General features: G+C 45.6%; 1 protein-coding gene across 1 annotated transcript in view; it reads right to left on the bottom strand.

The window, feature by feature from the left end:
• hectd2 (HECT domain containing 2) overlaps positions 1-21,860 on the bottom strand; it is a 60,866-nt gene that overhangs the window by 37,976 nt on the left and 1,030 nt on the right. The window contains exons 2-7 of the mRNA XM_083923355.1: positions 15,319-15,460; positions 4,029-4,167; positions 3,843-3,945; positions 3,541-3,630; positions 1,809-1,873; positions 1,452-1,497 (exon numbers count right to left, since the gene is read on the bottom strand). Of these exons, the coding sequence (XP_083779481.1) occupies positions 1,452-1,497; positions 1,809-1,873; positions 3,541-3,630; positions 3,843-3,945; positions 4,029-4,167; positions 15,319-15,460 (585 nt within the window). The remainder of the gene's footprint in view (positions 1-1,451; positions 1,498-1,808; positions 1,874-3,540; positions 3,631-3,842; positions 3,946-4,028; positions 4,168-15,318; positions 15,461-21,860) is intronic.

Raw genomic sequence — 21,860 nt, 5'->3', positions numbered from 1 at the left:
CTGAGGGCGGACTCCTCCAACCAGTGGAGCTGCAGTTTACATCCAAACGGTCCAGACTAACATAAAATATGAAGTGAGGACTTTGAAGGGATTTAATAAAAGCTTTAAGTGTATTTTTTGGCGAAACTTGGACCAAACGTCTCCTCTTCTGTTCCTGAGTTATGGCGTCGACTGATGGACGGAAACATAATGATGTCACAGTGACGTTGACCTTCGACCTTTTGAATATAAAATCACCACTGCGTCATTTCATCCTATTGAGACGTTTGTGTGAAATGTTAATTAATTAATTAATATTACGCAGAATTAACAAAGGAATTATTCACACACGGCCCAAAGTCCTTGACCTTTGACCTCCAAACTTGAGTCCACGTGGACATTTGTGCCTGTTTGAAGACGACGCAGCTTCTTCGTACTTTCACTTAAAGATGCCCTTTCATCCTAGTTTTCAGGCTCACATTTGTATTATACATTGTTACATATTTGTATAATACATATTGCATTATTTGTATTGTAGGTTTACATATTTTTCAGTGTGCTCTGATTGGTCGGCTGGTCTGCTCTGCTGTGATTGGTCAACTGTTGATGCTGCGTGCCAGGAAATGTTGTGCCCCTAAAGACATATATGCAATCAGTTATCTCAGCGTCTATATGGAAGCTAGTCACGTTAGCTGCGCAACATGCTAACGTTAGCTTCAACAGATTAGCCTCCAAATTAAACACCAGAAAAGCATAAAAGAGGCCGAACTCACAGCTTACAGTTTGGCCCTGTTTGTAGCAGCGTGACCAATAGGGAAGTCAGGATTCTTCTACGGAGACAAATTCCGGAAATTCGAAGAAATCTCTGATAACGACGGAGACCCTAGCGTTCAGAGCTGAGCTCAGCCGACCCAGACGGTCGGCAGGGCTCACGTCTAAATGCAAGGACTTCATTATTTGACGCTTCGGTTTCATTTAACATGACTATAAAACATTATAACTACATCTAAAGGTCAGAAAAGGCAGAAAAGCATAATAGGTCCCCATTATGGACAGTAGATTTCGATCTAACGATCTAATCCTTGTATGTTACTGTCACAGAGGCTTCATTCACACATTCACATTTAAAAAGCTGGACTTCGGTTGGAGATTAATTGAATGAATGAATCGATTTAGGAAAGGAGCAAGTTGAGGTGGTTCAGGATCATCTGGTAAGGATGAACCCTGGGCGCCTCCCTAGGGAGGTGTTCCAGGCACGTCCAGCTGGGAGGAGGCCTCGGGGAAGACCCAGGACCAGGTGGAGAGATTAGATCTCCACACTGGCCTGGGGACGCCTCAGGATCCCCCAGTTAGAGCTGGTTAATGTGGCCCGGGAAAGGGAAACTGGGGACCTTCCCCCGGATAAGAGGCTGAAGATGAGATGAGATGAAACGATTCAGTCTTTACTGCGTCTCGAGGATTCCCAGTCTCACCTGAACAAGAATGAAATAAGCTCGCAGGTCGTCTTTTGTTCGAGGCCTGAAAACAGAAGACACACAAAGACAAAACCTGTCACACAACAGAACGACCGCGCGGCAACAAAGCACGACAAAAACGCGTGCTAGGCCAGGTTAAACAGGTCAAAGAGCTGCACTCATGAGACAAGTGAATTCACAAAAACATTTAGAATATTCCTTTAAGCTAAGTGTCACAGTTTCTAGTTTTCTAGTGTTTCTTGTTAGGACCAAAGTCTACGATTTGAATTTGCAGTGTTTGGAAATCCCGTTGAAGCTGAAAGTAAACGAACTGAAACAAATGCATCATCAACTACAACACAGAGGTGGTCTCACCCTTTCCACTCCCTCAGCAGGCTGTTGATGATCCCTTTCAACACTGACTTCTGGATATCCTGAGGCTGAACACACACGCACACACACACACACACACACACCAACACATGTTCACAGTCCAACGCAGAGTGAATCACAAGGTCGAGTCAACATTCCTTAATGTCAGAGACCCACAAAGACAAATGGAAACTCTAGCCGCCATAACTTAACCGGCGAGGTCACTTCAGGACGCACAAGTGTTTACGAGGACAGCTTAAAGTGTCAGGATCGGCTGCTGTGGAGTGAACTCAGCTGAAGGATCCGGGCAAACTATTCTGTTACCGTGTGTTTTTGATTGTCGTCAATGAGCATCGCCTCAGCACCTCATCAAGTCAGCGAGTATGTGAAGTTTTATAGAATTAACTTATATATTATTTACACTTAAAATGGATTCTAGGCCTGAAAAGTGAAGCCAATGGTGAAATGCCTTAAAGCTGCATTCTCTCGAATCTCCAGAAGGGGGCGACTCCACTGGCTCCATAAAGAAGTGTGATTGTATAGAAGTCAATGAGAAAATGAGCCTAAACTTCTCTCTTGATTTATTACCTCAGTACATTTTGCCAGTGGCCCAGTGTTTAGAGCCGTTGCCCATGTAAAGAGGGTGAAGGTCCTCGAGGCAGCGGCTCTTTGCTGCGTGTCTCCCCCTCTTTTTAACCCTATTTCACATCTGTCCTCTATAAAAAGGCTTAAAAACTGCTTTAGGGCGGGGCTTCACAGCCACCTGTCAACCAGGATAGAGGTTTAGTGATACATATCCACCAAGCCCCCACCACAGTGACTTCCTGGTCGATCCAATCAGGAAGTGCCAAAAGCGTCAGTTCTCTGAGTGTCCACTAGGGGCAGGTTTCATAACAGAGCAGTTTCTCATTGAGCCCCATGTTAAACAGGCCGTTTACACAGCATCATTAAACCTGTTTAAGGACAAAAGAACATTCTAGTCTGTGTATTTAGCTCAGATCTCCATGACAACACTGAGGGGGAGGGGCTAGTTTTTATTTAATTGGAGGTTAAAGTGTATGAATAATTAGGGGCGTGGCCTCTTGGGTGACAGCTAGCCTCTGGCCCTCACTTCTCCTCCGAGGTAAACGTCAGCCAGATGGACGTATGCCCCTCCCCCAACGTCACATACATGCCCTTTTTTGGTAAGAGGAAATGAGGCGGAGTCAAAGTCTGACAAGACTAGATGAGGGCGATTGGATCAAGTTGAGAGAGCGGACCTTGACGGGTATGCTACGTCCGTTTTTTATACAGTCTATGATATCCACATCCACTTTGAGCGTCTCACACTGAGTTTTCTTGTCCTCAAAATAGATTTTAACATTTTGGTCGCCTAAAAATTGTTTCGATCAGCATTCAGTGGTTGCACCTTGCTAACCAAACTAGCTGGCTAGCCTCAGCATTAGCTATTAATGTAACGAATGCATCCCAGGCAAGTGGTTGGAGTGCTGGGATCTCAATGCGTTCTGGTGGTCGTTAACACTTGTGTTCAACGCTGTCCACTTGTGATCTGATCCCCCTAGATACATTTTAAAACCAAGTGTAAACAGGGTCAGAGGTACTGTTGCGTCATGATAAATGAAGTTAACTTTGCAAACGTCCTCGGGGGTGACAGTAAACGAGGTGAATTGATGTTGAAGAAGTTTAACGGTGAGCTTGCGTGCTTTTATAGGTGTGTTTTTTGTCTCGTGCTTACTGTGCTGAGCAGGGCATCGTAAACAGCGTTGACAAACTTGGCGTTGACTCCCGAGTCGTCTATGGTGTTAAACGATCCGTTCGCCTCTCGCTGGGAACGGATGGATGACAGAAAATTAAGACAGAGAAAGGGAAAGGGGAGAGCATGGGAAAAATGGGAGGAAAACAGCAGAGAAAAATGCTTTCCCATCGTAAAACGGTTATGGCGTCTGCTGAAATTTTCTCACAACAGGCATCCTGCTGAGAGTCAAACTGTGCGTGTGTGTGTGTGTGTGTGTGTGTGTGTGTGTGTGTGTGTTCTACCTTGAAGGCGGCGTTGATTTCAATGAAGGAGTCGAAGGTGGTTAAGTAAAACTCTCGGACGTCCCTCCAGTCACCCGACTGGACAGCACGCTCCATGTCCTCCCTGCAGCACAAACAATGCTTAAAAAGTCTATCTGTTTCGAGCATCATGTGGGGAGAAGTGTCTTAACGTTTTGGGACACTCACTGAAACTCTTTGGTGGTCTTGGTACGCAGGGGGATGATGGGGTCAGAGGGGAACGGAGCTTTGACCTCCGGAGGAAGAGTGTCGATAGAGAGCCGCTGCTTTTGACGAACATCGCTGCAGATCGGAGGCAGCTCTCTCCCTGAGAACAACAGTCAGACGATACAACACTCATTAACTGTGTTTCACTCATCTTCATGCCATTTAAGTTAAACATGTTTTTTTTCATGACCGAAAGAACCAGGTCGCGGGTAAAAGCGGCCGAAATGTGTTTCCTCAGGAGGGGGGCTGGAGTCTCCCTTAGAGAGAGGGGGAGAAGTTCAGCATCCGTGAGGAACTCGGAGTAGAGCCGCTGCTCCTTTGCGTTGAAAGGAGCCAGTTGAGGTGGTTCAGGATCATCTGGTAAGGATGAACCCTGGGCGCCTCCCTAGGGAGGTGTTCCAGGCACGTCCAGCTGGGAGGAGGCCTCGGGGAAGACCCAGGACCAGGTGGAGGGATTAGATCTCCACACTGGCCTGGGAACGCCTCAGGATCCCCCAGTTAGAGCTGGTTAATGTGGCCCGGGAAAGGGAAGTTTGGGGTCCCCTGCTAAAGCTGCTGCCCCCGCGACCCGACCCCGGATAAGAGCTCGAAGATGAGATGAGATGAGATGATAGAACATTTAAATCATTGTAACAATATGTGACATCATCTTGCCCTATAAATAAATAGTATAAATGTGTCTCTGTTCGTCTCTATGTGTCCTGCGATAGACTGGTGTCCTGTCCAGGGTGGACCCCGCCTCACGCCCGATGTCAGCTGAGATCGGCTCCTGCCCCCCGCGACCCCGACAGGGACAAGCAGGTTGAAGATGAAGATGAAGATGAGATGTTGCTGAATATGCAAACGTAAGACTATGACAGCACTTTTTAATACTGCCACAGACGTTTTCGGGCAATTCTTTTAAATATACTTTCTGGGGTTTTTGTTTTTTAAACTTATTTCAGTGTTCTGGCATTTGTCATTTGAGATATAAAAACAATAAAACAAAATAATTAAAACAAAAATCAAAGCAGACAGAACAGACACATCGAACAGCTTATAACAAATCTGCAGTTTAAAGGAGCTCTCCATCAAACGTTCCTCTCTGGAAACAGACAATTTACAGCAAGACAGAGACAGAAACGATGGTAAAAGGGTCAGAATGAGACAGAGGTCACTGATGATGTTGTGTCATCGCACACACACACACCCACAGACACACACACACACACACACACACACACACGCTCAGACTACAGCTATTAGCCTCAATCAGTGTGTAATGACAGAGGCCCGGCTGAACCGTGACCGCAATGTTCAAATACAGACGTGTTCAGCCAACCTCTCACACTTCCATCCATCCATTCTCTTTATAATTAGCCTCCCATTGTCTCGGTTTCCACAGTAACAATAGTCCCCAGCAGTCCTGTCCAGGTGCATTGTGGGTGCTCATTCTGTTTGCAGCGACAGACCGTACAAGCAGAAGATGAAAGGGACGAGAGTGCAGAGGCAGACGGGTGGATGCTTGGCAGCATGAGCAGGTGTTGCATCACTGACTTAAGGTGGCGCTAGAGAAAAGGCCGCGCGTGAAGAGGAAGTGAGAGAAATGTGTTCAGGGAATTTAATGTGAATCTGATGTTTTTGTGTATAAGTAGAAATATTACAGATGGTGGTGCCGGAGGAAAGGTCAGACCTTCAAATAAATGCTGCACACTTGGACACACAAGGGACTTCCAAGCATTCATTCATCATTCAATATGATACTCATTCATTCATCTTCATCCTCTTGTCCCTGTCGGGGTCACGGGGGGCTGGAGCCGATCCCAGCTGACATTGGGCGTGAGGCGGGGTCCACCCTGGACAGGACACCAGTTTATCACAGGACACATAGAGACGAACCTTTCACACCTACGGGCAATTTTTTAGAGTCATCAATGAACCGAACACCTGCACGTCTTTGGACTGTGGGAGGAAACCGGAGAACCCGGAGAAAACCCACGCAGACACGGGGAGAACATGCAAACTCCACACACAATGTGTAAGTGAGCTTTAGAGGCCCACCACCACAACAATTCTTGACCCATTTTAAAGTCTTAGAAGACAAAAGGAAAAATTCACATTAAAAAAAAACACAAGAACAAGAACTTATAAAAGGCAAATGAGAAATAAATGTGAGGCAATTAAAGAACGAACGTCCTCACACTGTGGCTGCACTGACTCCAGCTGATGGAGAGCACGTTCCCTACCACATAATCCAGAAGATATTTACCCAGAGAAACAAATCTAACAATAACAGACCCTCTTTAATAAACAAATGCCTTTTCTATATGAAGGAAATGTCAATAAAGGGTTGGAAATGAAGGTTACCGATAAAAAAAACAGCCAAATGAAGTGGAGCCCTTAGTTCGGTTTCAGATTTCTCAAAATCCCCTCGATCAGAAAAGCAACAGACGGAAAACGTTTCTGAGTTTCTGGCTGACGTCTGCCCGTTGAACACGGATCCGAGGGCCCCAGGTGTTTAATTTACAGTCTCTCACGTCCTAAAGACACGGTGTCGTCACAGTGTGATTGGCCAAGAGGGAAAATGCACCGAGCTGCTCTCAGGTCTTATTCAGGACAATTATTTAACACATTAGACTCAGAACTGGAATGAACTGGATTTTGTTCACCTCAGGACTTTTCAGTTTCTTTTATTAATGTCAGCACGTTTGTTTTTTTACAGGACTGCAGCGTTTTAATAACCACGCTATAATAACCACGGTATAATAACCACGGTTTAATAACCACGGTATAATAACCACGTTATAATAACCACGGTATAATAACCACGTTATAATAACCACGGTATAATAACCACGTTATAATAACCACGCTATAATAACCACGGTATAATAACCACGTTATAATAACCACGCTATATAACAACGGTATAATAACCACGGTATAATAACCACGCTATAATAACCACGGTATAATAACCACGTTATAATAACCACGTTGACAGATTGTTTTCTTTGACTAAGGAGACCAATAATAAAAGAAAAGAGGTAATTGATTAAAAATATATATATATATATCAGAGTGAGCAGAAACGATACCGGCATTGGTATCAATAAAATCTCATCAATCCACACCCCAAACCTGTGCAACAGCTGATCCCAACGGCCGTGCATTCATTCAGCTTAAACAAAAGAAAGTAGCAAAGAATGAGGGATGGCTACAGGCAACAGAATAAGAGCTGTATGTGAGGGAAGGGAAAGAGCAAGAAAGATTCATATAAATATACTCTCAAATCAAGAAGAAGAAGAATTATTACTTTATTAATCCCGCAAGGGGAAATTCAATTATTTCACTCTGTTATTATACATGTTACACACACACAGGCCCGAAATACACACACATGCACAGACAGGACATATACACATGCAATTAATGGAGAGATGTCAGAGCGAGGGGGCTCTGGATGACCCACAGACCCACTCCAACCGCATCTACAGAATGATCAAACTCGGACTGGGTATCGATGACGACGAAGTTCCCACAGAGGAGGCTACCTCTACAGCCGTCCCAGATAAGATTCCTCCCCTAGAAGGTGAAGGTGAAGACGATGCTTCACGCATGGAAGAAGTTGATTAAACCGGCCCTCCATCACAGATTTCTAACACTTTAGCCTCACTTTTCAATTGTTCATCCTTAAAAGCTGCAGAAACTGCAAAACAAATAGTCATTCATGTTGTGTGGTGGACCAGTGTTGCTCTTGCGTCCAGAGCGTTACTGTGCAAGACCTTCATATTCAGCGCCCCGAGCAGTTGGGAGTTCTACGGTGCCTTGTTCAACAGCACGTCAGCAGTGCCCAGGAGATGAACTGGCACCTCTCCAGTCACCGGTCCACACTCCATTCGCAGTCCACACAGGGACTCGAACCGTTCCCAGCCGAGTCACCTATGGACTCAGTCCAATATAGATTTAGATTTTATAGGTTCTGTGTGTTTAGTCTAATATATGTTCCTGGATTCACAAAACAATAAGGTTCATCCTCTGGTGACCGTGAGTTTCCACCCCAGAGAACTCATTACCCAGAAGCCTTTGATGCATCATCATGGATCCAGCTGCTGATTGTGAAAAACATCTAAATCCCTGTGAATCGTCCTCTGGGGACCATCAAATGCAGCGTGGTGTACAGCACCCTGGCTGTGTGATGAATTAATGAAGCTGCCATAATTAAGCCGTGCCTGCCACAGGACAAGAGAACAGAGCTGATGAGAGCTTTAACAAGGAGAACACACTCTTGACCTTCCTCCTTTTCTCTCTCTGCACCCTTACCCTCTCCTCTGCTCCCCCCCCCACTGCTTCCTAATTAACACTGCTTTGTCAGCAGGTGCATCACCCAATTTAGTCCTGACAGCAACAAGTCTCAGTCGCCATGACACCCTTTGATCAGAGGACCCTGAGGACGTCCTCCTGCCTCTCCTCTTCGGTCTTTCATCTAAGTTTACCTCAACAAAGCCTCTGATGTGTCGACGAGGACAACCATCCTCAAGTGCTGTCACCGAGGGCTGTCCATTAATTCACGTTATTATTCCTGCTGAGGTTTAATGAAGGGAGCCGTACAAACATCAGACTGAAGCTGTGGACCATATACGGTCATCCAGCCTGGTAATAAACCAAATGAGGTTTCACACAAAGACACATAAAGACACAGTGACATCCCCCAAGTTACCGATGTGGCAACATTTCGCCTTCCCCTGAACCAGGGGTGGGCAGTTCAGGTCCTGGAGCCTCTGTCCTGCATGTTTTAGGTTCCTCTCTGCTCTAACACACCTGAGTCTAATGATTTGCTCTTTATCAAGCAGCTAATGCTCGTCACAGTCTGATCATTGTCAGACTCAGGTGTGTTAGGGTAGGGAGCAACCTAAAACATGCAGGACAGTGGCTCTGCAGGACTGGAATTGCCTACTCCTGCCCTAAGGGTAAAGTGTGTGGGCTACGACTGGACTTCATGGTGCATTCAGGTGCACCTTGTTATTGTGACATAGCCATTAGTGCAGGGGGATAAAGCTTAAATTGAATCCAATCATAGACGCCGCTTATTCTTAAACAGTGTAATCGTGAGCCATCATGCCGGATGATGCCTCTGTGGAGGAAGTGCAGTTGGACAGGTCAAATAAACACAAGACTCATCCAGAAGACTGCTGATCATGTCCCGTGTGCAGCCAAAAGTCAACATTGATGTTTTGTTGTGACACTTTTTTTAAAGCCACATTTAATAAATAAGTTATGTAACATACTTATTTTAAACCCAAGCCTAGTAAACAGGTTCTGCACTGCAGTAGCTTGTCTATGTCCTGGGCACATTCACGTAGGTTCCCACATTAGGACGTATTGAAATGTAGGATAATGCATTAAAAATGACTAAATAACTTTTCATAAGATATTAGCCAGTTGAGGTGGTTCAGGATCATCTGGTAAGGATGAACCCTGGGCGCCTCCCTAGGGAGGTGTTCCAGGCACGTCCAGCTGGGAGGAGGCCTCGGGGAAGACCCAGGACCAGGTGGAGAGATTAGATCTCCACACTGGCCTGGGAATGCCTCAGGATCCCCCAGTTAGAGCTGGTTAATGTGGCCCGGGAAAGGGAAGTTTGGGGTCCCCTGCGAAAGCTGCTGCCCCCGCGACCCGACCCCGGATAAGAGGTGAGAGGTGAGATGAGATGAAGATATCATTAGAAATGTTGTCTGAGGAGATTGTGTTTGGCTGTGTCGGGTCACCTAACTTGGCCTGTTCCCGATCCTGCTCCTGTCCATGTTTTTAGCAGTGAATGTTTTATCACGAATGCCACAATTGTTTCTTTAAATATATCATTATTTTTCTTCTGAGCGTCAAGAAAGTCAGGGATGTTTCAAGAAGAACCAAAGCAAGAGAGGGCAGAGGTTTAGCCTTTAAGTGTGAGTGAAAGTTGTGTTCTTCTGCGTCACTGTGTCCGGCTCGGATCGTGTGTTTAATCTTTTAACATAACAAACTGGAGTTTAATGCTAATGTTTTTAAAAAGGTGTCATTGTTATTTGATCTCAGAGGGATCTGTGCTCAGCTCAGCCTCAACACACAAAACCATATTTGACAATATTAAAAGGAAATACAAACCTCCCGTAATACTAAACAGATGAAACAGCAAATTGCGGTGATTATCCAGCAGGCCGGACGAGTGCAACGGGCCCGAGGAATGCTGCACTATCTAAAGTGTGTGTGTGTGTGTGTGTGTGTGTTGAGTGTTTTCACTTTCATATGGTTTTCATTTGGGGCGGAGGTTTGCATAATTATTCTGGCATCAGTAGCCGTGGTGACAAAGCGGGCTGCTGAGCACTCCGCTGGCTCCGCGTTCTCACGGCAGTCAGAAATAACCTCGCCGTGAACAGGAAGCCACTTTCCCTTTCATGTCGAAGCGCTGACGGTGGAGAACAAATAAAGAGCCTCGTGACATGTTTGTCATCTTGATTTCTCCCAGTTTAAATTTGTATTTTTTTGAAAACTCAGTGAAAAGCGACTTCAATCGAACGTCTTGGATGAAACGTACGGAGCAGGGAGACAAACCAACACCTTTCAACAGGGACTCGGAAATTCTTCTTCAACCGCGTAGTTAGGAACGGCAGAAAGTCCCGAAACGAAGCCGAACTTCAGCTGAGATCTGAACCGGCCCGTAAAAATGCCCGTCACTGTCTTATTAACCCTTTCATGCATGGAAGACACTACAGTGTACAGCTGATTAAAAGTGGTTTATCTCTTTAATTGCCTAAAATTTTGGGCACTGTTCTACATAGTCAACACCAGGTGGTGCTATTTCAGAATTTCATACAAACAAACAAATTTAAAATCCAGTGGGAGGGGCTACAGTAGTCACTGATCCCAAGATGGCTGACAGAGATCAACAGAGACCAGGCCCCTCACCTATATCTGTGTCTACCTTCTACAAAAAGAATCCCTTGAAGGTAAGAAAAATATTATAAGATCAAGGAGCATCTTAGTTGACATAATATCCAAGAAATATCTCAGTTTTGATTTTACATTGGGAGAAAATACCAATTTTCCATGTGTACACTGTAGTGACCATTATGCACTGGCCATGTCTACATGCCATGTGCATTAGTTATTCTCTACTGTAAATGCATTGTGTTCTAGCTAGCCATCACGTAATGTTTGTACTTTCAATGCATACATTTATGTTTCTTTATATTTTATAGAGCTTCATGAGACAGGAGTACAGGGTTATAGAGGAGTTTCCTGAATCAAGTGAGGAGGAGTGTGGTGATAGTGGCAGTGATGAGGATTGGATGCCTGAAAAGAATGGTGCAAGCAGGGAAGTAGCCGGATCCAGCAGTGACAGTGATGAGGGAGATCAGGCACAGGAGGAAGAATATGAGGGTAATGAAGAAGAACGTGAGGCACATGAGGTAATAGATGAGGGTCAGGAGGAAGATGAGGCTGAGGAAGCTGAGAATTCACCACCACCCAGAGCTCAGGGGAAGAAAGCAAAGGGAAAGAGTGTCAGAAATACATGGAGATCTATGGATAATGGGTTTGAAGGAGATCTTCCCACTTTCTTAGGAGAGAGCCAGATGAATGTAGAGGGAAGGTATCCAATAGACTTCTTCTCACATCTTTTCACACAGGAGATGATTGATGACATTGTCTTCAATACAAACCTTTATGCTGTGCAAAAAGGAAATGAGAAGCTGGAACTGACCTCTGACGAGTTCAAAACATTCCTTGGAATGAACATGGTAATGTCCTAAATAAAGTACCCAAGAGCAAGGATGTACTGGTCATCAGAGCAAGGACTTCGCCTTGATTTGGTTGCCGATGCCATGCCAGTCAACAGGTTTGAGAAGATCTTGAGATACGTTCACTTTGTGGACAATTACTCCATCGACCCCGAAAACACAGACAGGTTTGTGAAGATCAGACCATTTCTGAATGCTCTCAGGGGCACCTTCAGTGCATCGCTTGATCCAGAGGAGCATCAGTCTGTGGACGAGATGATGATACCCTTCAAGGGACGTTTGTCCATGAAGCAATACATCCCCAAAAAACCGAAGCCCTGGGGAGTGAAGGTGTGGGTTAGAGCTGGGTCCTCTGGCTATATGTAAAGCTTCGAACCATACCAGGGTCCATCTGGAGGACGAGGAGAAATAAGCCAACTTGGAATGGCTGGAGATGTCGTGATGCGCCTCTGTGAGGACCTGCAGGACCGAAACCACAAGGTGTTTTTCGATAACTTCTTTTGTTCCATTCCCCTCCTCCAGGCTTTGAAGCATCAAGGCATATTCGGCACTGGCACGTGCCGGAAGAACAGGCTCCATGGAGCACAGGAAAAGCTAAAAACAGAAAAGCAGCTGAAGAAAGAGGGAAGAGGGTCTGTCTCGGTTGTGACGAGTCGCCAAAACATAACCATCACAAGCTGGATGGACAATTCAGTTATCCATATGGCTTCTTCCTGCACTGGTGTGTCTCCAACCGATGAAGCAGAACGATGGAGCAAGAAGGAGAAGAAGATGCTGAAGGTCCAAAGGCCATTTGCTGTAAAGCTCTATAATCAGCACATGGGAGGAGTCGACCAGATGGATCAGATGGTGGCAGCGTATCCCCACAGACGTATCCCCTCTTTCACTTTGTGGACGTCGCAGTTGTGAATGCCTGGTTCCTGTACAGGATGTCTGGGAATGAAGCAAAAGACCTCCTGCACTTCAAGGCATCAACAGCTCGTGCTCTGATCAACACAGGTTCTGTGAAGATCCGCTCCAGAGGCAGACCCAGTGCCACTCCACCACCAGTGAAGCGAAGAGCTGTGGTCAAGGTCCCTCCTGAGGTCCGGTATGCACCTGGAAACCACTGGCCCAAGCTCAAAAAGGAAAATGCCATGAGGTGCAGTGATGAGAGTTGTGACCGGAGAACCAAGTACACCTGCTTGCAATGTGTTGTGTTTGTGTGCCCTGATTGCTTCTCCAACTTTCATTTGAGGAGATAATTGAAAGAGGAAATGCCATCCTCTCATCCATCAATCAATCCATCTCTTCTCCATACCCTGATTTATCCCCACCAGTCCATTACTCCTGTTACTTTGGTTGAGAGTATTTGTTCAGTGACTGTTTAGAGGGAGAGAGTATGTGACTATTTATAGGGTGAGAGGAGTTCTGTAACCTCTTACTGTGTGTGTGCGTGTGTGTGTGTGTGTGTGTGTGTGTGTGTGTGTGTGTGTGTGTGTGTGTGTGTGTGTGTGTGTGTGTGTGTGTGTGTGTGTGTGTGTGTGTGTGTGTGTGTTTATAAAGTGATATGAATTGACAATAAAGTAATTTGAATTTTTTTTAGTGTGTTTGAGTCTGTGTGTGTGTGAATAATCAGCAATAAAGAATGCAATGGCACCATCTGCCAGGCAGGAAGACTAGCTATGACTGTAGTGTGATTATACAGGTATACTGTGATATTATTTCATGATTTGCACAGTATTTCAACAAATTACCATATAAATGTTTGTTTTAAGGAAAGCGCACAGAGTACACTGGAGTGTACAAAAAAATATCTCCTTAGGGGATGGAGATGAAAAAAAAAAAAATTCTCACCATGTTTATGTACCCTTATGGTACTCTAAAATCACTGGGTAAAAAAATATGTAATCAAAATTTGATAATTCATGCATGAAAGGGTTAAAAGTGCGATGATTGATTATGATTGCCTGCACACGGCGAGATTGTTTAAACGCACGGTCACCGACTGAAAAACCCATGAACAGCTTTTCTTTGTCTTCTCTTCCATTTTTGGAGACTTTGGGGGTTACTGCTTCGACGTTCAACGTAAACAAGCCTGAGCACATACAGTACACGGAGCGTACCGTAAACAGAGGAAGTAACACATCATTACGGCCTGGAGGAGACTGAGACCAGGGTGAGAACAAAGACAGGCAGTGAACGCACCACACGGACGTTCAAATACAGACTGGGTCCGTAGCAAACCAAATGTGTTTGATGTACTTGTGATATATCTCTACTGGCTGTAAGTCAGGAACAAAACCAGCTTAACACGACGTCAGTTGAGTAGGCGTCCGCTCAATGTGGCCCGGGACACACCCACTTACACACGGCTAAAAGAATATGAGCATATGGTCCAGAGCGCAAGTCGGCATCAGTAAAAGTGATAAAGACACAAGTCGACTTATTTTCTTTTGACATTAAAGTGAAATTCCGGCGTAAAATCATCCAACGGTTGACACTTGCACATATCAAATATGTAGCAGTAGCTCAGTCCATGAGTGACACTGCCGGGAACCGGAGGGTCGCTGGTTCGAGTCCCTGTGTCGACCATGAATGGAGGGTGGACTGGTGTTGAGCAAGGCACCGAACCCACTGGCAGCCCCCTCGCTCTGACATCACTCCATTAATTGCATGTATGTAGGTCCTGGTTGTGCATGTGTATGTGTGTGTGTGTGTGTGTGTGTGTGTGTGTGTGTGTGTGTGTAACATGTATAATAACAGAGTGGGATTAATAAAGCAATTCTTCTTCTAAAAATAAGCCACAGAGACAGTTTTAACAGCTATTAACGGAGAAATCCAGGAGAGTCGCTAACAGCCGGACGTGGCTAACAGTGATTAGCTCGGGGCAGCACGGTGAAGGCATTCAAAGGTCTTTTTTAACCACTAATCCTGCTGAAAATAACAGCAAACCTCTGCAGCAGCATGAGAAGAGTCCCTACACACACAACAAAGCACCAATGGGCTCCTTCCTTTGGGATTGACTTTGGTAATCCACTGTAATGGACTTTACTATGAGAGGAGCTGGTACAGGGGCCAGTAGGTAAGTCTTTAAAACACTCTTTAATAAACTCTGGCTTCACTAACTACGCTGTTGGTGCTTTGTAGTCCATATTTTCCTCAAAACAGACGTGCCATTTTACCAATGTGACTTTTTAATAATGTTTTAAACAGAAATCGTCTTGTTTCAGGAAAGTTGTGTCATTTTCTTAAAGCTGGTGCAGCGATCTGTTCCCGGGCCGAGGGGAGAGATCTCATCCGACTGGCAGACGTTTTTAATTCAAATGAACAGCCAACAGCAACAGTCTTTAAAGCCAGATGTGAGAATAAGACATTCTGGGGCCTGGATGTTTTCTTTTTTTTGAGTGGAAGTGAAGAAAACATTAAAAAGAGCTGATTTATTTTGTGTGCCGACCGATACATGAGGCCGAACTCGTCTGTTTGACGACCTAGAACAAAACAGTGGAGCTTGAACTCACCGTGTCGGAGCCACTGGGTGCTGGTCAGCGTCCCCGTCATGCCGCCAGCAAAGCCCCGCCCCCCTGCGTCCCTCCTCTGGCTCAGTGTGGAGATGAAGGTGCCCAGGGATGGAAACGGCTGCTTAGTTCCTCGCCCAAAACCCTGGTGCGGGAAGATGACATCATCACCACGAGGAAGAGAGAAGAAGAATCTGTGCTGATGTGTTTTAGGATGGAAACATCGTGAGGGATGGACGGACTAACCATGAGGCATGAGAAAGGAGGAGAGGAAAAGAGAGGATGGAAAAGGAAGGGAAGAGAGCAGAGAAAGAAATGAAATGGATGTTGATAAGACAGAGAAAGAACAGAGATAAAGGGGGGAAGACGGACAAACACGGAGGAGAGAAGGTGAAGAAGGACGTGTGAGAAATGGAGGGATGGAGAGCAGAGAGCCTACCGGAGAGAGAGAAGGGGAAAAGGGATGAGAGCTGGTGGAAGAGGAGGAGTGGGGGGGGGTAACAGATGCACAGCAGCCGCTCCTGACAGCGCGAATACACACACGCACGCACGCACGCACGCACGCACGCACGCACGCACGCACGCGCACGCACACGCACACGCACACGCACACGCACACGCACACGCACACGCACACACACACACACACACACACACACACACACACACACACACAGGCTGCGGAACAGGAGGGGCAGGGAGACGGTTAATCCACGGCTCAAAGTGAATTTCCAAATAAATGAGACCTCGAGGAAAAATCTGAACAAAATCTCAGTCTTGGCATCGGCGCGCACACACACACACACACACACACACAGACAGACAGACACACACACACACACACACACACACACACGCACACACACACACACACACAGCAGACAAAATTTCGACTGTCTCCAAAACTTTCCATGTCATTATATCATTTTCTCTCTGGTGCATTGCTCTAATAAAGAGAAAACAAAGGACAGTTTGTCTTCGAAGGAACAACCTCCGATAGTTAGAAACAGGTTGTGTTTTCAGAGTTGGGACACAAACAAACACAAACACATGTGCGCACTCGTCTTGCTGCGTCTCTTGACACGACCTCCCCCTCTCCGCATGAGCGCTAACGAGATACGGCAGCTTCATTCAGATCGGATCAAAGAAGAATAGTGCGACACTGACTCATCTGCACACAAACACAGAGTGAATGCATGAATACAAATGCAGGTTTTTAAAAAAAACAATTCCACAGAAATCCTCGAGAAGAACATCTGTCAAATCAACACAGAGACAGAGGACCCTGAAGACACTGAGAACACTTTCAACTGCACTAACAGCGCAATGGTTCATTTATCATGACTTAATGTTACTTGTGTCAACATTTGAAAAGACTCTCGGGACGGCAACGTAGGTGAGTTGGTCCTAGAGCAGACGATGTATCAATCGGACGATATTGGCCCTGACATATCGGTATCCACCCCGCGACCCGACCCCGGATAAGCGGTTGAAGATGAGATGAGATGAGATGATATCGTATCCATCAGTATCAGTGCTGCACGGTAAATTAGAAAGGTACCGCGGTACCCAGACGTTAAATACGATACTTTTTCACTTGTATTATCTTCATTTTGTCGTTCTGACTAACTTCTGTTTGAAATTCTTCTTTAACGTAAGTGCATGATAAACTGTTTTTACCTTGCTGACATGTTTGGGCTGCAGCCTTCCTCAGAGCGTCATCTGACGTGTGATGACGTGTTGGTCTGTATCAGGTGGCCACGCCCCCCGTCGTCCGGTGGTCTCTGGATAAAGGAGTCCCAGGTGTGTGACAGGATGCAGGCCCCTTCGTCCCTGTTGATGGTGTCCCGCTTCCTGATTCCGATGGCCTCCTTTATTGTTTGAATTTGTCTTCTTCTGATGATGAAGATGATGATCCTTCCCTCACCCCAGTCCATGACGTGGTCGTGCCTTTTGCTCTGGTCCATGATGACTGATTTCGTATTTTCCTGTTCTGCGGTGCCTTTTATTGCACTAGTGAGTCGTCCTGCTGTTTCTTTTTCACATTCTGTTTGATGTTCTTTTCCTTTCTCCAATGTAGATCCTGTCACACACCCGGGACGGCAGGGGGTGTGGCCTACCTGATACAGACCGACACGTCACCACACATCAGATGACGTTTTAAGGAAGGATGCAGCTGCAGCCGAAACACGTCAGCAAGGTAAAAACACTTTTCCCTGTGATTATCTGTCGTTAAAAATATATTTCAAACATGCAATACTTTTTCACGTTTCATTAGTATTGAGTTTTATTTCTGTAAAATCTCTGCACAATCCACCAAATAGGTCTTTTTTTTTTATTCCAGCTCTAAAAATCACTAAATTTGCCGCCGTATTAATAACCTGTGACTTAATCCCCTCTAAAATTGGTATCGGCCTCAAAAGTACCAGTCGGCCCTATGTGTTGTTGTAACATTTTATAACCCCAGAGGTTGAATCCTACCGTGTTTAAAAATCCCCTGACTTTTGCTGTTGCCCCTCTGTGAGCTTGACATTTGTGGTTCCTAAATTAAACGTCTGCTGGATTGTAATTTGGGACGGATATCAACATTCCCTCAAGATGAATTGTTTAATCTGGCTTCATCATCAGATCCACTACTTAAATGTCACAGTGAGCATGTGTTAGCACGCTGACATTTAGCATTTAGCTCAAAGTCCTGCTGTGGCACAAACACACAGAGCTCTGGACTGGTTCCTGTCTTGTTGGTTTGCTGCATCCTTGCACCTATAGGATACACTCCTCTTCCTCTCTCAGTGAACCCACAGAGCCCCCACACCACTCTCTTCTCTCTTTCATTATCAGTGTCACAGCCGCACACACGCCGGCTGATTGACAGGAGGTCTCTGGGAAACGCAGAGCGGGGACCCCACGGAGCAGCCACTCAAACAAACACAGAGACGACAAATCAGTCACAGCTTGGTTTTCGTTGGGGGACTAAAAAGGTTGTCAACAAATATTTCCCGTAGCACTCCTCGACGAAATAAACACAGACTACGCGCCGCTCCACATCTGACAGCAGTTAGCCGTCCCAGCAGCAGCAGCTTTTATCTCAGGGAGCCCTGTGATGTCGGATCTGTCCAGCTCTGCTCAGTCATTTAGTCTGAGAGGAAACGCTGTCATCCAGAGAGAAACCACACCAAGAGGAGCGCCACATCTTTACTCTCTCACACACACACACACACACACACTTTGCTCTGCCTTCTCTCTCAGATGTTAATCTCTAATCAGAACCTGCAGATTATTGTGAGACTGTGAACCGTCAGACAGACAGACCTGCAGATGAGGACGAGGTCTGCGTGAATATGCTGAGCAGGTATTTAAAGAGACCTGCAGTCAGGTAAAAATGGCGTATATACGTTTGTTAAATCTGAGGCTATTATCCCTCACCAAAATCACAGCTGTGGTTCAACACATTCGGTTCAGTTCTGGCACCGGAGGACCCGGTCTGAACCGACCCTGGCTGCCAGATTAGACTAGGTGTGGGTCTGTAGATGTCTGAGAGATAGAGCTCCAAATTATTATTTTTTATTTTAGGGAAAAAAGTCAAAACTCTCCAATCGCAGCTTCTTAAATGTGAATATTTTCTGGTTTCTTTCCTCCTCTCTGACAGTAAGCTGAATATCTCTGAGTTGAGGACAAAACAAGGCATTTGGGGGCGACGGTGGCACAGCGGTTAGAGCAGGCGCCCCACATCCGGGGGCTACAAGTCCTCAACGCAGCCCAGGTTCAGTCAGACCAGCCGCCCTTTGCTGCATGCAGCCCCCCTCTCTCTCCCCAACTTCCTATCAAATAAAGACATGAAATCTCTTCTGACGTGTTATAGTCCGAACAACTAACTGATTAATGGAGAAAGTAATAAATAATAAAAATCACTGTAAGTTGCAGCCCCACTGAGAGAGCAGGTCTAGTTAGCAGCACTGGGACCAGAGATAGATCACAGAAGTGAGCTGAGTAGACTTGAGCTGATTCTGGTGCATCATTCATCACAAATCCAGACAGATTAATGCCACCACTCGGCCGTCTGCGTGTGTTCACAGAACTAGAGATGCACCGGCTCCAATATCGACTAATCAGCCGGGTCAGATATCAGATGAATGAGGCAGATCCAGTCATTTCTTTGTTATTAATATCAAACACAGCAACACAGTTACAGCAATCAAGTCACTTCAATTCTATGTTTGCAACACCAGTTAGGGTTGTATAGTACAATTTAAAATATCTGTTTGCAGTGCACTCTACATGCATTATTTGTTAATAAATGAGTACAGAGGGCGGCAGCAGCTCAGTCCATAGGTGACTCGGCTGGGAACCGGAGGGTCACTGGTCACTGGACCATGAATTGAGCGTGGACTGGTGGCTGGAGAGGTGCCTGTTCATCTCCTGGGCACTACCGAGGTGCTGTTGAGCGAGGCAACGAACCCCCAACTGCTCGAGGCAAGCTGGTCACTGGCAGCCCCCTCGCTCTGACATCTCTCCATTAGTTGCATGTATAAAGGTGTGTGTGTGTGTGTGTATTTCGGGCCTGTGTGTGTGTAACATGAATAATAATAGAGTGAATAAATCGAATTTCCCATTGTGAGATTAATGAAGTCATTCTTCTTCTTCTTCTTCTATATCTGTGTTAATTTGTTACCTTTGTTTTAACAAGGCTAAATATTTATGTCGAGTCTGACGCCTTCACTCACATGGACGGGTTACGCCATTCATTCAACAGGAGGATCGGATCGGTATCAGGTATCGGGTATCGGGTATCAGGTACCCTCCGATACGCTCAGCCCAGGAATCGTATCGCATCTCTGCACAGAACCAGACTGAACAAAACAATCGAGACAAACTTAACGGTTCCCTAGACAGAAATCTTGGAGGTCTGGAGAAAGTGTTAAGAAAACTGGGTTAATGGTTTTTGAAACCCCGTGGAAACTCCCTGAGTCGGCAGCTTTAACTTCACTTCAGGTGACACACCAGTCGTCTCCGATTCTGTTTTTTATCGGTCTGCGATACAACGACAGCCCGCCGTATCTGCGTCCTTTTTTTCCTCCTAACTTTGAGCCTGCGTCTCCTCACGTCTGAGCTCGAGGGGCCTGCAGACTTCCAGAGGAGGAATCAGAGTCCCAGAGCGAAACGAGCTGCGGAGAGAGAACGCATGCAGCCACTTTATGGCATTTCCAGACACAACCGGAGTCGGTCTGAGCAATGACAGACTGTTTATTGGTCAAAAACCATCTCATCTGCACATTCCTGCTCCCTGACCCAATGGAGATGACATCAACCAACCAGCCAGCAGCCCCGGCCGTTCGGCTCCGCAGTGACACAGAGAAGCAAAGTTAAACACACACACAGATAAACCGTCCAACAGTCGGACACTCAGCTCGCCGCTATGCATTCAAAAACACACGATTACATCATCAGACACGGCTGCAGAGCTGATGTCAGAGGTTATTATGTAAAGGGGGGGGGGGGGGGGGCATCACTTTTTCCACGAGGAGAAAACCACAGCTTCTCTGTTCGCTGTCTGTGTGAACGCGGCGTGTTAAAGTTCAGCAGACACGCAGCAGAGAGTGTTAAATGTCAGGTGTGTCGTTATAGACTGATCCAGGACCAGGTGAGGAACTGGGATCTGATCACAACGCTGCATTGAAGTAAGATGCACTCCCCGATGTTTAAAAAGGGGATTTTACAAGTGTGGAAAACGGTCTCGTGCCCACTTCTAACTTACGGTGGGAGAACTGTCAAACACGTGTGTGTGTGTGTGTGTGTGTGTGTGTGTGTGTGTGTGTGTGTGTGTGTGCGTGTGTGTGTGTGTGTGTGTGTGTGTGTGTGTGTGTGTGTGTGTGTGTGTGTGTGTGTGTGTGTGTGTGTGTGTGTGTGTGTGTGTGTGTGTGTGTGTGTGTGTGTGTGTGTGTGTGTGTGTGTGTGTGTGTGTGTATTCTGGGGAGCCATGTTAGATCTTGACCTGGAGAGACTGAGACTCCACAGTGAAGACAGAGGACACGTTTGATCAAACAAGGGACCCAGAACTGAATTACCTTCAAAGTATCAGCCCTTAGACTCACAGCACAAACAACAATATGATCTTATAATATATTGTATAAATCTACCGACCAATTTACTTTACTATTATTATTATATATATATTTGTTCTGCTTGTATACTCTGTCTATAGTAGATACACATTTTATGACCATGACATATCGTTGTAACGCTTGATGTGCTGTTCTTTACTTTTACCTTTTCTCTTTCTCTATTTAAAATCAATAAACATATTTAAAACAAAACAAACGAGATGCACTCCCCAGTTATGAGCAAAAACAATGTATTAATAAAACACGACCATTCAGACTTGATCACGCAAAGCTTATTCATATTCACTCATCATATAATGGAGAACTACAGCGTTATATTTCTACTTCTTTCTGATTTTTTAAAAGTTATTATTGTTTCCTAAAAATCAAAATGGTGGTTTAAAAATGTTGTTGTTTTTTTTACAAAAAAATATAAAAATGATT

Source organism: Echiichthys vipera (assembly GCF_963691815.1).
Source record: "Echiichthys vipera genome assembly, chromosome: 11".
NCBI lineage: Eukaryota > Metazoa > Chordata > Actinopteri > Perciformes > Trachinidae > Echiichthys > Echiichthys vipera.
This window is presented reverse-complemented; position numbering and strand designations above follow the sequence as displayed.